Genomic DNA, 18,249 nt, shown 5'->3' on the forward strand with positions numbered 1-18,249 from the left:
GCATCATTGTATGGTAGAAAAATATTCACCTTAAAAACAAATCACAAAATTTATCTTGTGCTACGGCCAGGTAGTAACACCAAATAAAGTAACGACAATTGTTTTTTAAAGAACTTCAGCCGTGGAATAGTTACACAATCAAACGAGTTGTTTACAAAACATTTATACTAAATCAAGTCTGTAAGCGTCTTAGCTTTTCTGTGATATATACACCCGTCGCCAGCAGTAGGCCTACTTTCTACCAAACTACATAAATATGTGCGTCAACAATTTACGCTTCATATACCATTTGGATAGGATATTTTAGTTAGGTAAACTGACAATACCGTGGTATAGTCGAAGCACTTGTTTTTCGAACCCCAGCTAATATATGTCACGTTCGCTGCACAATCTTGGTAGCAAATGCGGCGAACGTATTTCACCCCCTTGATGTTGGTGAGGCATTATAGTTCACACTTTCTTCGGATTGGCATTTTATAGATGGATTTCGGTAATTGATATACGGCCTGTAATATGCACATAGCGTAAGTCGCGTTAAGTATGACGTTGTCCTATTGTTCTATCATTTTACCTAATGTTCGATTCACTGTTGTCAATGTAATGAAGCTGGTACAACACAGAAAAAGCTTTTTTAATGAGTCTCATTTTTTGATGTTGAAAATGAATTAAGAGTTATTCGAAACGTTCAAAATGTTAAATACTTCTGTATGGGCTTCGATATTCTAACTGAGTCTCATTCAGTATCATTTTTATAATATTTGCTTATAAAGTAACGATCCGCTTTTCATTTCGACACGTAGAGTTGTTTAGAGTCAAGCGACTCAGCAGTACTTTTGTGAGACGATAGGATAGGCTGAACTGCAACAATACATAAAAGAAATATGATTGTGGCCTTTACTCTCTTGGCGGTGGTTAAAAGTGATCCTATGTTTTTGCACAACCCGTTTGGAATGCAACAGGTCAGACAACTTCAGTCGATTTATCAGTGGAAGGTTTTGTTTAACATTAATTAGAGAAGAAGCTTAAGGTTTTTGGACGAGCCGACTCGGCGGCCGAACCTTCGAGGTGTCTGCATTATTTTGTTGAACGGTTAAAAGGCGCCAGGACCAGAAATTGCGGTTCAGCAACGTTGACTGTTGTAAAGAGCCATTTTAGCAATGTTTGTTTGTTTTTTGAACCCCTTAGCAGGGTGACTGTCGAACAGGGTCCGAACAGAACTTTTAAAGTCGTTCATGCAATATATTTTGTTTAAATTATGGACTTAATACATTACCGGAACATTTTCTTCTCATTGGAATATTAAATCATCTGACATCCTGTCCACACGATAATGTTGTTTGGGAACTGATTTTGTTGTTAGATAACCAATCGTACCGTGGTCATTTCGTCGTTTTGAAAAAATGAAGTGTTCACCAGCTTGAGAAGCGCACCGCTTCGAACAATAATAATAACAAGTCAGCAAGGTCTAAAACTTTTAATATGCATGTAGCCATATAAATGAATGGCATCATCAGTCTATCTAAACAAATAAATAGTAAAAAATAGTAAAAATGTAAAACGCATCAATAAAATAGCACTAAGATGAAGTTTCTTTATTCAACCTTTTATATAAAAGGTTAAAGTCCACCGCCTTAGCCGGAGTATCGTTCCTTAAAACTGTACGCTGTTCAATCGGTCGAATATATACTTCCGTGTTTCGTAATCTCGATCGAACTTCTACATGTTTTCGCGCAGGTCTATATTACGTCACAGTATCGCTGTTCAGGCAATGTAATGTATAGGGCTTAGACATGCGCAAGCAGCGGAGTTACACTTTATCCCAGTCTGGCTTGGAAATCAAAAAGCGCCCTTCGTTCAAGCGGTTCTTCTCACTTGGCTCAAGCAAACATGGCAAGGCTCTCATGCTATTACCCGCAATAACACTTTTTGTTTTAGTTCTAGTAAAAATAATCGCATTTTGAAGCAAAAAATATATCCCCTTGGCGTGATTTTTACGATGAAAACGTTAAACAAATAGCCGTATGCAAAAAATACTTTAACCCATTTCTTAATTGTGTTAGTCTACAAGTATAAAGCTTTTATTTTAATATTAGGTGCTTTATTTTTAATTCAAAGTTTTACATTTATACTTTCTCTAAATTTACTTAGGACAAGTAAAATATTCGTTCTTACCTAAATTGTGAGTATTTAGGAAAACTTGCGTTTGCAAAATCCCTTTTTCCTATTTAAAAATCATAACATAAGTTTTCTTTCGTTTCAGAACAAATTGCGAAAAACGACGACGCCAAAAGTGTGACGTCATGTTCAACCACGTCATCGGATGCCGTCGTGACGTCACCGAAAGGTCACCACGGCCGCACGCCATCCATAGGGTCCGCTATAGGTACGCTGCACAAGATATATTTAACAGCCAACTTAAAATATACAAAACTAGTTGATTCTTTTGTTACTGTTTCTTGATTACAATTATTTTTTTTTTAATTTTGTTTAAACCTTTCGATGAGAGGTCACTCTTTGACTACTCGCAATTGTAATATTGTAAGCATGCGATTGTCGCTATTCGTTTTTAAAATAATCTCATGCCGAATGTGTTTGATCAAAGGTTTAAGTTTTATGGATTTCAGCATCCTTCATTCAACTAAAATGTCTTGTAAAACCAAAATAATTTCATGTAGAATGTATTTCGTGGAAGGTATATAAAATTTTTCATCCTTTATTCGACTGAAATTCCTTATAAAACCAGGGTTGCCCGGGCAGGCGTTTAAAATTTGTCCAAATGTTGTGTGTGATGTAAAACGAACCAATCCATGGTTTAATTGCTTCCGTATTACCAAGCCTTCAAACGCGCCGGAAAACGACAGATCTATAGACTATATTCATTTACTCTTATTCTTGAGCGTGCGTATTTTGATGCCAAAGATATCGCACAGTGTGCCATTTGCTTTTTTGAAAAAGGATGTAAAAACGCTTCTTGCAATTCGTAAAATTTCCCTATATGGTGGAAACTCCAATAAAACTGTTGGTTACCAATGTTTTTCAGTGGCGGATCTCTTAAAAACATGGCTAATGAGTAGGAATATCCAATTCTTGACATTTCATTCCCATTCCAATACCCGATATTTTTGACACTGATATATCGGTATCGATAAATATTGGTCGATATTGTGACCGATATTTGCTACAAAATTATAATATAATTTTTTCTGAAAATTAAACAAATTTTCTATTTTTGTTATGTTTACAATCATGCCAAGTTAATTTGCAAAATCGTAGTTCATTTAATGTAGGTATAGATAAACTGGAATATTATTTGGTTTTTCTTTTCTATTAATTCAAATGTTGACTATCTTCCAGGTATCTAAAAAAAATCGGTATCGGTTGGCAAAACGTTAAAAATCCGTTATCGGAACGAAAAAGTGATCAAATCTTCATAGTAATAATATTCCTATACGCGTCTAAATTCTTTCTCGTATCACTTCAATCAGGCAAACTGGACAGTGTTCTTGCGATGGAGGATATCTTGGACGAGGCGGACGACATTAGGAACACAGCTTCACTTCGTCGACGACCAGTCAGTCGCAGGATTAGGACACATGAACTTCAGGTAGGAATCGCCGAAAACGTGATTTTAATTTCTGTGATTTAAAGTGTTATAGCTTATTTTGATTTAGCTATTGTTGCTCGATATGTCTTATCGTGTGATCCCAATTTAATATTAAAACGACCTATTTTTTACTATATCTTTTTTACCCACGCCAGACTGGGTATCGGTAGTAGGCCCAATTACTTTTGAAGTTGACGTTTTGCCCGGATCAAATGGAACAACGGCCTAAACATACAATTTACTTTTTTTAAAGACTAATAGGATGACCCTGCTGACGTTCGCTAATTATTTCACTGTGATTAAAGCTTTCAATGGCTTTTTAAACGTCAGTATCCAGTTTGTTTATTTTGACATATACTATATAGTAGACTTTTCGGTATGACACAAAAAAACTGTAGTATAGAAAAACAATAGGTATTACAAATCATTATGCTTTTTGAACAGTACAAAGATCGCTGGGTTAGGAAGTTCATTGTGAAAAAGCATTCTAATCGGCCAAAAACTTTTGTTAGGCAAAATGTGTCTTCATAGCATTCATGTTAAGCTGTTCGGGGTGGCAAACCTTGGTTACCAGTCGTGTGATTAGGCCAGCGGTTCTCAACCAGTTGGCCATGGCTCACTGGTGGGCCATGGAAACTTTTTAGGTGGGCCACAGACCAATTTAAAAAAAAGCTAGGTTTGTTGAAGAATTCAGTTTCATTTGTGTCACTGTACCTAATTTTATAGAAATAATGGATTGGGGAGCAATTGAGAGGGAATGAAAATGAACGTAAATTTATTGTTCAGAAGCCAGTACCTCACTAATGCACGGTTGAACAAATAATCTGGTTTCATATATGCTCTTCTAAAACTTTTTTAGATGTTCTTTCATAAAAATTTATTGGGCCACAGAATTTTTTTCAACGAAAATGGGCCACGAAAGAAAAAAAGGATGAGAACCACTGGATTAGGCCATAATGACGTCTGCTTGAACCTTTTACCGACTTGTGTGTTTGTTTATCTGTGTTCAAACTAGCACTATGCCTACTGGTTGTAATGATGAAATTGGCCTTAATTTGTGCTTCCGACGAGCCCTGTGTGTTTTTTTTTGTTTTTTTAATTTACCAGCCGGCAATTTTCTTGCCACCCTTGGTAAATACAAGTGCGTAATGTATGGTTTATTTGCACTTATTCAGTTATGTGTAATGTGTATTGCATTTTTTTGCGATTAAATAAAGTTAGAGCAATCTGCTAAAAACCTAATCATGCTGGATGTTAAGTTATCCAAATTGTTTTAAATGTTCTATGTTTTCCAATCTCTTGTGTGGTTTGGTTTATGTGTTGGGCTCATGTGATTATAATCTCGTTTTTTTGGCCTTCACTTTGTGTTTGTGCTTCAAGCAGTAAGGAGCCCTAGCCTTTTTACTATAACTTGTTGATCTTTCAGTTGCGGTTGCTTACAGTGCCAATGTGTTTATTATTATTATTCTTGCATATACTTGTTTAACAGAACATTGTTGTTTTTATTCATTCGAATTAAGTTACACATGTTACTGTGATATAAATTAATGTAATTAGAACAGATAATGACTTCGGTTTGTTTACAATTAAACTGGGTTAAAACTCGAGATTCAACATGAAGTCACAACCAGTGGCTATTTTTTTGCAGGAAATCTTCCTTCTTTCCTAGAAAAAAACTCTTTCCTAGAAAAAATTCAATTATGTGTAATGTGTATTGCATTTTTTTACGATTCTACAAGGTTCAAAGAAAGTTGGTCTGCTAAAAACCTAATCTTGCTCGAGACTCACGAATTCACAACCCAACCCATTTTTTGCAGGAAAAATCTAATTATGTGAAATGTGTATTGCTTGGTTTTTCTGATTCAAAATTGCCTTTTTGCAGGAAATCTTCCTTCGCCAAGACGTGCGCAAGGTACCTCCCCCCGTCACAGCCCCCGTATCGGCCCCCAACCCCAGGGAAACCCAGTCCCTCTCGGCAGCTACGTCACGCCGCCTCATCCGGGTGCTTCCCCCCAAGTTACCAGCCGGAGGTAATCTGATTTTTTTGTTTGCAAAGCGGCGATGTTTAGCGTTGGCATGAATTTCGTTTGCCTATAGTGGAGTGGTTCTTAAACTGGGTTCCGTTGACTCATTGGGGGTCCTTGAACTATTTTTAAGGGGTCCATAGAGGCCAAATTGAAATATTATTTCATATTTGAGAATCTAATCAGTTTTTCAAAGAAAATAGTTTAATTAAAAATAACGTTTTTGCACTAATTGTATTTAAACTCCAGTATATTTAAATCAGTATATCTCTTAAAGTCTATTTGTATATTGTGACGTAAATTTATGAAATAATCAGCATATTTCTGAAGTCTATTTGATTGTGACGTCATTTTTGAAAATTGCCTGCCTACCGTGGTCCACGCGAAGCAAAAAAAATTAAGGGTCCAAAGTAAAAAAGTTTAAGAAACCCTAGACTAGTGTCAACCAGGGCCGGACCCAAAGGGGGCACGACGGTACGTGGTCATGTCCAATCCCTGCAAGTGTGCGAGAAAAAAAATTTACTGAACGAATAATCCCGTTTATATGAATCAGTGGCATGCCTTCTCAAATTGCTGTCCGCAAACTGTCAAGGGGTCCGCACAATAACTAAAGCAGAAAACTATTTAATGCCTTAGTATTAAGAACCACAACATAATAAAGCCAAATACGCAGTAATAGCCACGACTGAATAAGACCTGATTATTTTGGAATAAGTTATTAATTCATCAGAATAAGGCCTAAAGGTTGAAATTAGTATGGAGTTCGTGATGTACTTAGGGGTGCGGTTTGGGTATAGGTAAAAGTTGTAATGTATAGACCTGATTCTTAGATTTAGGCCTATTTCTGACGGATTTTGGACTAATTCCGATTTAGTCATTATTACGACTGTTAAGTATTAGTCCTATTTTAGTCTTATCCGAACTGTGTTTTATTCCGACGTTGATATTGTTCCTATTTCGGTCTTATGACTTAAGTCCGTTCGTGCTGTTTCGAATGTAGAGTAATTATTGTCTAGTCTATTGTATAGATTTTGCTAAATAGATTTGTTTAGACTCTAGAACTTTAGGGATACCGAGATATGTTTGTAAAATTTGCTTTAAAATCAATAGGTCCTTATTTTTTCAATTAATGGGTCCATGGTAATTTCAAGGAAGGGGTGGGGATTCGCCAGTTAAAATAGTTTGAAAACACTGTAACTGCTCCACGTCAAATTACAACGAAAGCGGGGTAAATAAGAAAACAAGGGTTTTTCCAACAAGGCCAACAAACTACGGCCTTGACATCGACTTAGTGTTTCATCATTTAAATACACGTGTGCCCTGTTTGGATAAGATGGCAACGGTCGCAGATAACGACCGAATACATGTAATTTTAAAAGGAAAACTACAGACGCTGTGCCATTCGCTATATGGCATGGAGATAGATTCAGTTTATGTCCTGCTGTTTGGTTATTAGGTCTGATTTCGGCTGACGCGTCTAGCGTTTATACCAGCTTATGCTGCCAGTCATTATTTTACTCAGAAAGTTAGAAGGACGCCAAACATCAGTCTCAGCATTTAATTTTTTTATATTACTTTTTAGTTTTAAGCAGCAACAATTTAAGTTTAACAACTACTTACCTTTCAAGTTCCTTCTCTTAAATAATTCCCAATGGTTGCTTTTTAATTGTTACCACAGTTTTGTCAGTTCTTGGAGACAGCTGTACCAAATTTGAAACGACTCGATTCAAGTCACGTGCGGTCGCGCCGAACATTGTTACGTATCTTAGGGGAAACTGTGACGTCACAGCGATTTGTGTCACGTTCGAGTGACTCGCGCGAAATCTTTTGCCAGTTTTGCGTTTTGCGACGAGCGAGGATAATTAGCAGTGTATTAACTTTGGGGAATTGTTTTTGCAAAGCAAAACAACGGCAAAACTTGATGTTTCGTCGCAAGAAAAAGGAAAAACCGTTGTTTGTGTTCGACGGAAGTAAGTTTGAGCGCTTTCCACCCGTTGTTTTATTTATTTGTCTAAAGGGAGAACATGTACACAGTTTTCGCAACTGTACAGTTTAAAGCAGTTATTATAGACAAGCATAGCCCGAAACGAAAAAAAGAGTCCGTATTTAGGACGGTTCTTTTGTTATTAAGTTACACTAGACAGCTTTGAAGTTGACCTTTAAACGGTAATATAATGCTTTTTGCCGCCATTAGATTGGGTGCTTTGGTAATTTCCTGTTTGGACATGGTTTGTTAGGTACATTATGAAACCGGGTATGCGTGGCTGCATTAAAGGGTACCAACTTGTTTGCTTTTTAGTCACGGTTTTATGTTTTTTTGTTGGACGGTTTACATAATGGCTTTACAAAGACGTTGTTTTGAATTGGACCTTTTTCGTTTCCCTTCGGCAGTTTGTTCAGCCTGGTTATACTTGGTCCGCTTTTATGAAAACGAAATGCGGTTTCTTCAATATATTTTCTAACATTAGGTCTTGTTTATGTTTATAACACTACCAGCCTCGGACCAGGACAAAGTTGCTAAACGTATTTTGAAAAAAAAAATTCTTTGGTTGGAACGACTTAAAATTATATACCACGTTAAGGCATACCAATTCACACACATATACCATTCACATTCTTGTTAGAATAATTCGCGATTTAAATTAAATTGATTGTGAATAAATAATTAAATGTAATTCTAGTTCGAATTTTAGATTAAATTGTTTGTTTTTTTTAGCAATTCGGTAATTCTTATTCTAATCTGATTGGATAAAACTGAAATGCTCTATTTTAAATCTTATCTAATTTAAAATAGCTCAAAACAAATCTTGTTTTCCAAGTCTGCAACATGAATCTTAATCTTTGATTCAAATGATTTTTATTATGCTTTGCCACCCAAAAGTTTGTTTGTGTCACAGACAGCAAAAATTCTTAGGCCGTTAGTAAGATTGCTATGAGGAAAATTGCTCGAAAACAAAGTTTTCTTTGTACAGTATATAATGTTGTCATAGAACAGTGATTCCCAAACTTGGGTCCATGAGGAAGTTTCAAATGGTCTATAATTATTTACCAATTCATTATATAGCTCATTCTTCTTATTGATACGTGTTTTAAAGTAACTAATTATTATGCTGTGGCCTTTAGAATTTTCCTGTTTTTAAAGGGGAGCTTAAGGAGCCACAAAGGGTCCCGCCAGGTGAAAAATAGGCACCGACGAACAGAATCAAATATTTGGAGCATAATGGTTGGAGGTTGTAGTAAGACGTAGTAATAATATCAAAGCCCATACAAAGTAGCTATCATTTTGAACGTTTCGAATAAATTGCAAAGCCAAACATGCCAAGTAAATCGACATCATCTTGATTAAGATGTTTCCATACGAGTACCATCTTCAGTTAATATAAATGTAACAAAACGTCTTAATGGAATTAACTCTTTAGTATTTTGACCCACACAACACTACGAGACTCTAAGTACAGGTTTTAGTGAACAAAAAAAGAGTTAAACCCCCAATTTTTTTCAGGGGTCGTCACAGAGGAACTGCCCCAATCAACCAGCCCCACAAGTCCCACCAACCCACACCCGCACCCCTACTCCAACCCACACAGCAAGCCCCCCTTACCAAGCACGTTTGGGCACAGTAAGATGTATTCTGACGGCATGATCGACCCTGTTACGTCACAACCAAGGACAATCGGACCGTCGATGATGAACCGACACACGTCATCGCCGGCTTTGCCCAGTAAGTTAAAAACTGTTTTCGAAAATAAGTTTTGTTTAAACGAAGTTGAAAATTTCGTGTGATAACGTACTTTTAAACGTAACACAAAAAATACATAAAAAACAAAAAAATCTGAAGCGGGATTATCTAAAATACAATGGCACATTATAAATACCTACCACATAACAAAACCAAATACGCAGTAAATTTATGACATAAGACCTAAACTCGTTTGATAATACCTAAACAAGCTTTAAATCTATTCTAATCTATTCTAAAAAGTTCTAAATGGATTAAATAACATCTAAAATCTTTGTATATGGCCGTATTTGTCTAATTCTAAATAGAGAAATCAGGTGGCACAGTATAAAGAGGAAGTAAAAGGCGCTTGTGCTTTTACGTGCATTTTAATTGTTTTCATTTATACTTTGACCTGATGAAGCACGGTTGTGCGAAAGCTTGTCGAGAATCAAATACAATTTGTCTTTATACAGTGCCACCTGATTTCTCTATCTAAAATCTTATTTCACTGTTGTTTAGTTTATGTTTGTTACCCCAACTTTAGGATGTGTATATCTTCAGCAGTAACTAGGGTGCCTCAAAGTCTTTGAATATTTAGAAGTCTTTGAAAAGCACAATGTTTTTTCCAAAAGTCCTCGAATGATATTTGGATTTATTGTTGTCCAGCCCAAGTTATGTGTTTAGATAGTGTCGTTGAAACAAATAATTTTTAAACTAGTTTGAAATGTGTTGACCATGACATATATACTGTTTGTTTTCGTATAACATTAAAAAGTGTTCGACAATCCAATTTTATGTCTTTAAAATCGTACATTTTTCGTCGAGTCTTTAAAGGAATCTGTTCAATACTGTGTGGCAACCCTGAGTAAAGATACCTAGTTGTTAAACAAATTATCGAGTTTGTGTCTTTTAGTGCCACGTTAAAAACGTTCGCTTTCATTCTCGCTCCAATCATGATTCTATTGTATTGTTTTTCACAACAGTTTACCACCCAAAAAAAACAACTGTCAATAACCGTGATGGCGTAATTTACAGTGACGTCACGCAAGCCGCCGCCCGCTCCCCCTCAGCGACGCAACAGTCGCTTGTCTAAAGATCACCCACGGGACAACACCCCGGGTACCTCGTTCGCCACGACCCCGTCGCCGACCCAACCGCAACCCCCCAGCCCAATCGCACCCCAGCCTGCAGGGTAAGTGACGTCATAAATGCGATGACGTGAATTCGTTGCGTAAATTTTTGGCACTTGGATTTTAGCGGGATGTCATGTCCCTATTGTTTTTCAGTCTGTGGTCGTGTCATTTCGTACGCTTAACCAAGGACATTTGAACTTTTTTTTTTACCCATTTGTAAGTTTTTTTATTTAACTCTCCCAACCCTTTTACAGCTTCGTCATATGTTGGAAATTGTGTTTTTATTTGTTTTGATGTTTGCAAATCTGAAGTCGAGGGAGATATAAAAAATACTTTAGTCGGCCTTGTTGTATTATAATGTCGATAAGCTTCTGCATTAACCGTGCTTCTTTATGCCAAAGTAAGAACTCAGTGACACCTAAATCCCGTGTTTCGAAGTAAACAAATGCGAACGCAAAGATCTTTTCTTTTAAAATTGATCTAGACCAGGGCTTCTTAAACTGGATCCGTAGACCTCCGGGGGTACCTGGACGAGTTTAGGGGGTCCCTGAAGGCCTAAATAAAATCTTAGTGTATGATTAGAAAAATAAAATAAATATTAAAAAAAATAGTTTAATTGATGAAGGCTTTTGTGCCTTCTCCTCAAATGTCTTTAGACTACATTTCAATTTACATTTTTGCTGGTTTCTTTGGTCTACTTTGTGTATGAGGTCAATTTATGACGTCGCCCTTAAAAATTTCATGCTGACCATGGTCCACGCGAACCAAATTTGTTTTCAGAGGTCCGCGAAAAAAAGTTTAAAGAACCCATGATCAAACCGACTCTGACCCAAAAAAATCGTCACGCCGCACCCTTGGTTCGAAACCTTAGGCCTAACCAAGTGTTTCGCAACCTTTATGGTTTTCGGCACCCTACAGAAATTAAATATAGTTCGCGTCACCCTTGCTCGTATTTTTGCTGAGTGGTTAACTGTAATGTTACAATAAACGAGGTTGAAACAGCGCATTTACTGTGTAACAAGGTTGTAAAAAACTTTCAATTGTTTTACACTTTTATCGTACACAAAAAATTGTTTTAAGAAGCTTACCAATAGAGCAAAAGTTATAATAATCCTAAAGAATTTGAAATATCTCTCGGCACACTTGGATGTTAAAAACGGCACCATATACAGTACCGCTGCACCCCGGTTGAGAACCACTGATCTAAGCTCTTATTTCCTCTTATATTTCAGTCCAATGCGTTCGGTTCCGTGTATAAAGCAGTCGCTTCGTCCCAACAACAACCAGCACAACTTTGCTCTGGCAGCCGCCGCAGCCGCCCACAGTCGAATGCACTCTGGCGGGGAAGCACCTAAACCCGCCGGGGAACCAGCCAAAGTGACGTCACCCACGACCCCTAAGGTGGTCCCCCCGCCCACTGCCCCAAAAGTTCGCCCCCCTACTGCCCCCAAGGGTCCAAGCACTGCCCCCAAACCTAAGTCAGACAACAAGGTAAGCCTTCACAATTCGCCTAGCTCACTCACGCTCAAGCCCATGCACAAATATCATGACTAAAATTCCTGTATTAATTTTGAATCATTTTGGAAAAACAAACATAATGAATTAATCTAGATAGCAAAATTTAGCCATGGAAATAAGAATACCCTCAATTTTGAGGTTTAGGATCAAATTCGCAAGTTAGTGAGTACAATAAGTGCTTACTTTGTTCATGCCGACAATAAAAGGTAGTTTAGTTTTTACCCTCTTACAAAAGTTATTGTATTGCTTTGTGCAGCAAGGAAAATATGTGACCTGTTTAAGCCACTTTTTCAGTCGGCTTTTGTTTTACTTTAACTGTGCTGTTTTTCCATCCAATTTAACTTGAAATGCAATATATTTATAATAATCTCAAATAATACAATAAATTCATTTTTTGGGAAGGTTACCAATATTTTGGTAACTAGGTACAGCATAAATGCCGGTTTTGCTATGACAATGTAAATACACCAAGCTTAAATAAAAATTATAAAAAAAACGATGCAAATATACATTAAAATAGACAGTAATATAATTTTTGCAACAACAGCCGAATCCAGTTGCAAATAAACAAAGAGGCCTGACGTTGCTTGCCTTATCTTGCAAAATATACATTTATGTTTGTGTTGGGAACTGATTAATGTTTGTAAATTTTTCATGTTTTGTAAAAAAAAGTGAAACATCAATCTAATTAAAACAAAAGATTTTAAAACTGTTTGTGGGGTAAGATGTGTGCACCTATAGAATGCATAAATATTTTGCAAATTTATTTAGATAAGCTCTTGTCACGAAATTAAATCTAGTTGCGTACAGTGTGATTTCATTCTTACGTTCCGACACCTGTAATCATAAAAAAAATCGTACATTAAAAAAATCAAATTTTCCCAACCAAAATCACACCATTCAAACACATGGCACTTTTAGTCACCAACTTATTTTCTGTTCAGCCTGTCACCAGCAGCAGCGATGCCCTTGCGCTCGCCCTAGCGGCCAAGCGTGCAAGTTTAAAGCAGGCGACAGGTGGCGACAACGAGCAAACACAGAACAACACGCGGGTCATCAGGCCTTCGAATTTCAACAGCGCAGTTCAAAGTTCAAAGGAGGAGCCGAGCAACCAAATAACTGGGTATGGATTTGTTGATTTAATTTTTCTAATTTCATGGCGGTAATTTAAGAAAATACAATTTGTATTGTTTATTTATGACAGTTTTTTTAACCTATAAACAGTAACGTTATCCTAAATATTGCTAGAACATTTGGCCGTCATATGACAATTCATGACGTTTTTATTCACGGCGTGATCATTCATAAACCCTACTTCAAAAGCCACTATATAGTATTGTGACAGCAGAATCACGTAAATGTGTGAGCTCATGACGTTTGCCGATCACGGCACGATCGCTCACGAACTCACTCACGTGCGCTCATGTACAGAAACAGCCCGGTGAACCTTCCGCCGCCGCCACCCACGCCCCCTCACGATTCATTCATTCTGCCTCCACCGCCGTCATTCGACTCACGCCCCAATAACGTCATACCTGATGACGTCATGAACCTTCCCCCTCCCCCCGAAGCTCTGCTTGCGAGTCCAACCCATCCGCCACCTCCACCGTCGTTTGCAGGTGAGCCCCTTCGTTCGTGATCACGTTTAAAATCATAGCTTATCATATATATGTTCATATGAAGCACATGAGGGTGTTGTGTCATGTCTGTTGTCACCAAACAGTCTGTTTAACGAGCTTTTGTTTTGTTCCCCATCGTTCATGATCACGTTTTAAATATCATAGGTTTTCATATCTGTTTATATGAAGCGAAAGAGTGTGTTGTAACATATCGGTTTGGTATCAAACCGTCTGTAACCAAGCTTCAATCCTGTTTTTTTGGCCGTGTTCCGTTATGAATTTTTTTATTGTTTTACTGCTATATATATTTTTATATATTCGCAAAGTTGCGAGATCCTTGCCCTGACGAAGATTGTCTGAGTAGGTTTTCAGAACGTTAGCTCTTTTACCAAAAATATTTGTCGGCGAACAACTTCATAATTTATCCATACATGCCTGGCAGCAACAGTTTAGTCATGTCGGTTTGTCTAAGAAAAACGACATATTATAATCATATTGGTCACCATCAAGTTTGTCCTAACTGAAGTAAATGATACAAGGCCATGAACTATAAACCTATGGAATTAGTCGCCCATTTAGCTGAAAATTTGCCTTGAATTAGGCGTATGGTAGTAATACTTGTTATGGGACGCATCCTGATTTCTTGTGCTAATAAAATAGGTTTGATATGATTTCTAGATTAAACACCTTTGATATTGTTCGTTATTTTTTGTGTTACCTGCGCGGCATCGACTTAAATAACTAACTTAATGAACCAACAAAAACCGATTGGGTGACTTGTTTTGTCTAAGACTTTACCTTAACTCGAACTACATTACCCGCCATTCTTTATTTATTAAATGACGTCATTCCCTACGTCATATTTTCCAGAAAGTTCCAAACCTTCTTCGGCCCCATCTCCGGGACTTCCCCCTCCAAGCCGATTTAAAGGTAAGTCTGTCAGTTCTATAGTCAGTTCTAGTTTAAGGGTTTATTTGCGTCTTTACCATTTTTCAAGACTAAAAAAAAAAAGTATTTTGCGCTGATGACGTAACAACAAAGTATTGGCTTACCGCAAACTTTTTTGAAATACCTTAAATATTACAGCAGCAAAAATTGATTTCTGTTTAAAATCCAGCTGATCTTGATATAGTTTAAGATATTTTTGTAGCAGTTTGTTAAGAGTGTTATTCAACTGCGTATAACTGAGGTTACTTAGAGTTATATCGAGTGTCGCAAAACAGATCTTTAATTTGGCACCTTTCTTGTATAAGACTGGCTACGCTTCGGCCATTTATTAAAACCATTGATGTCATAAACACGACCGGTTACTGAGGCAAGTCTAACTTACAATTGTAAGCCTGACAATCCACCCAGACGACCTCTCGTAACAACTCGCAGATTGGGGACCACTGTTCCAAAGTTTAATTCCGAAAATGCCCAAAAGAACTAGCTCTAACCGGACGTGTCTAAATTGGCGTTTGTGTTCGCAGACACTTTACCGGCGCCGCTGGAAAACGGAGTCGACAGTTCGAGCAACGCCGACTCGGGCGTGGACGACGTGGGACCGAAGCAACACGACCAGAACAAGATCGAAACGCTCTCAGTCGTATCCACCATCTCATCGGAAGACGGATCGGACGCCGGGGTTTCGCTCTGCTTCGAAAACAGCGAAAACGACAGAAAAAAATCGCGCGACGAAAAAAGCCCCGCGGTTTCCAGAGTCCAATTCGGGGGTTTACCGTCCCCCGCCGTTCACCCCAAACCCACAGCGACACAACCAGTCGCAGCCGCGCCGACGGCAACGGCAGCCGAACCCGGGTTCGCCACCAAAGCGGTGACGTCATGGAACGTCGCTGACGTAGGCGACTGGTTACGTCATCTGGGCTTGGGCCAGTACGTGGACGGATTTGCGGAGAACGAAATTGATGGTAGCCACTTGCCGGACTTAGGAAAAGAAGAACTCGCAGAAATGGGCATTTCCAGACTCGGGCACCGTTTGACTTTCGAGCGTGCGCTTAAAAAAGCAAACAAGTGAAAAAAAACGCCTTTCGTAAAATCGTGTATACCTTCCCACCCTAACAAGGGGACCCGCGCGCGCTTATACCGAGTTAGCAATATCGAGTTGTCCCTTGTCTGTGTGGCAGAGCTTTTAAAACTAAAAAAATTAAAAATACGGCCAACGATTGTAATCCTTGTCTTCCGATTTTCCACCCAAGCGCAGTTGTACTTTTTGTATTTAGGGTATGATGTAAAAAAACTGTTATGCAATCTGAGTGTTTTCTCGTGCGAGAAAAGAAAACCAATAGTGGCGAACTGACTGAGCTGCTTGAACTAAGTGCGAATGCAGTTTTATTGCAATGTGTATACTATACGGGTGGCTATTCTGCTGGGCCTTTCTTTTTCCGCGCTCGAAACCGCTTGATTTACTTGTCAAATCACTTTTATACATATGCGTGTTGCCTGTTGCCAATGGTAACCCACGCCGCGCAAGGCTTTGTCGAAATGTTTACACAAAACCTATACGTAAAGTGTTCATGCCTTCTGTACCAAAATATTTTTGTCACACAATGTGTTATAATAGCGTTAGGTGAATCCTGAAGTATTTTCCCCGGTAGGTTTAGTTCTTCTACACAAAGTTTTTTTCAGTTTTCTCCGCCGAAATAGTATATATTTTGTGTAAGTATTCACAACAAATCACGAGTATTGTTCCATTTGTTTTCTTTAACCAGCCTTATTACTATTATTCTTTTTGTTCTGGCGAATCAATACGCGTGAATATTTACTTGTAGAGTCGCGTGCTTATTTACAGCCTCATTAGACAGATTTGTGAATCTAAAAAGCCTAAACACAAGAATTAAATATTAAATTCGCATAATAATTATTAACAAAACTACGGCCCGCTAGTTTAATTCACTCGTCTCGCGGCATATTTTTTGGTGATCCCAAAATACACTCATTAATATAGTTTATTAACAGAAAAATAGTTTTATGTTATTAAAAATAATTTCAAGGCTTTTAGAAGATTAATAGTAATTAAGTCAATTATTGATCGTTCAAGTAATCTGGCCCTCGATCACCAGTCTTGAAAGTTCTTGTTTCAAATGTCACAAAGAAAGATTAGTGTCTTTGAATCATGACCTGCCTGTATGGTCCAAGATGTTTGTATCTCTTTTGCTAAATCTTTTGTTGAATTATTTTTTCAGTTTCACTAAATGTTGTTAAGTAAGGCCAAATGGATACTTCTAAAAGTACGCAGGGGCATTACTAAGCTATAGGTTTAAAACAAGAATAATTTGGCTGCGGTTTATCCTTATACTTGGATATATCTGCTTAAAATAAATGAATACAACGGGACTTAGACGACCAAAACCATAGCTAATCAATGTTGAAAAGTTAAAAAACTCAACGTTGGGATTACAAAGCTTAAATAACACCCTTAATACGTAATAAGAATATCAAAGCCCATACTGAAGTAAGTATCATTTTGAACGGTTCGAATAAGTCTTTATTCATTTTCAACATCATTCGAAACGTTCAAAATCATACCTACTTCTGTATGGGTTTTATATTCTTATTACGTCTTATTACAACCTCCAACCATTATGCTCCAAAAAACACCCTTAATGTTAATGTTATTTTAGTTGCTTACCTATACTGTAAACTGAAGCTTAAATTATGATATCCGAGCAAAATAGGCCATATGAGCACACATAGACTGCAAAGCCATTTTCTATTAGCACTTCTACTTGAGCCCTAAAAAAATCAGATCACAATTGTTAGTTATGTGCGACTAGGAACTTTCTTCATTGATTGCGAGCAGTTGATTAAGTAAACGGCAGCTAACCGTTTTTAACCAACAATTACTAGGCTTAATGTTTTCTCTTCACGATAGGCTATAACTAAATCAAGAAGGAACGTAACTAAATGTAGAAAGCAACTTTCTGTTCGGAGGACTATCGCAATTGTGCTACATTCAAAGCTGTTGTACAAATTCACAGGCCATAAACAACGGACTTCTGTTAAAGAAAAATCTTCAATAAAAAGATGTACTTGTTTGGTCTTGGCGGCTTTAAAGTACATTGTCTCGACAAAATTAAAATAAAATTTCGATTTGCACGTTATTCATGTAAGAGCTCAGCTGACAAATCACCAATATTTTTTAACACAATAAACAAACCTGAAACACTAGACCAGGTGTTGCACGTAACACAACTCTTGTTTGCATGCGATCGACTGACTTTTGTTAAAGACTCGAGAATCGAAAGCGACCAGTTGGGTACTAAAGTTACAAGAACAAACGGGCCTTTTATTGTAAATAAATCTATATTTCCACCTATACCTATCTAAAAGAGAAATTTCAACGAGAGTTTATTTTGCAGTCTGTTCCACTATTTACCTGTTATTATGTTAAGCGACAAACTGCTAGCGGCATATTAAGCCAGCTATGAAGTTCAATCTATAACGTCATAATAAGCTTTATTATAGTGTTGTCCAGAGTTAACAATTGGTTGCTGGAGATTTTAATGTTACTCGTGTCGTGTGTGCAACAGTTACTGCAATGACTTGACAAGAATTTGCATCATAACGAGTCCGTGGGGTAGACGGTTATGATAAAACATATTGATCAAGCTGGTACCCAACGAACCAA

General features: G+C 37.5%; 1 protein-coding gene across 1 annotated transcript in view; it reads left to right on the top strand.

Annotated features, from left to right (window-relative positions):
• Nucleotides 1-16,389, top strand: part of LOC146159028 (uncharacterized) — a 79,758-nt gene extending 63,369 nt beyond the window's left edge. The window contains exons 21-30 of the mRNA XM_083383458.1: nucleotides 2,261-2,383; nucleotides 3,486-3,604; nucleotides 5,487-5,634; nucleotides 9,131-9,349; nucleotides 10,385-10,541; nucleotides 11,715-11,973; nucleotides 12,945-13,123; nucleotides 13,432-13,619; nucleotides 14,490-14,549; nucleotides 15,092-16,389. Coding sequence (XP_083239584.1) covers nucleotides 2,261-2,383; nucleotides 3,486-3,604; nucleotides 5,487-5,634; nucleotides 9,131-9,349; nucleotides 10,385-10,541; nucleotides 11,715-11,973; nucleotides 12,945-13,123; nucleotides 13,432-13,619; nucleotides 14,490-14,549; nucleotides 15,092-15,636 — 1,997 coding nt within the window. The 3' untranslated portion in view covers nucleotides 15,637-16,389. The remainder of the gene's footprint in view (nucleotides 1-2,260; nucleotides 2,384-3,485; nucleotides 3,605-5,486; nucleotides 5,635-9,130; nucleotides 9,350-10,384; nucleotides 10,542-11,714; nucleotides 11,974-12,944; nucleotides 13,124-13,431; nucleotides 13,620-14,489; nucleotides 14,550-15,091) is intronic.
• Nucleotides 16,390-18,249: the final 1,860 nt, after the last annotated feature.

This window comes from Ascidiella aspersa, chromosome 3 (genome assembly GCF_963924565.1).
Source record: "Ascidiella aspersa chromosome 3, kaAscAspe10.2, whole genome shotgun sequence".
NCBI lineage: Eukaryota > Metazoa > Chordata > Ascidiacea > Phlebobranchia > Ascidiidae > Ascidiella > Ascidiella aspersa.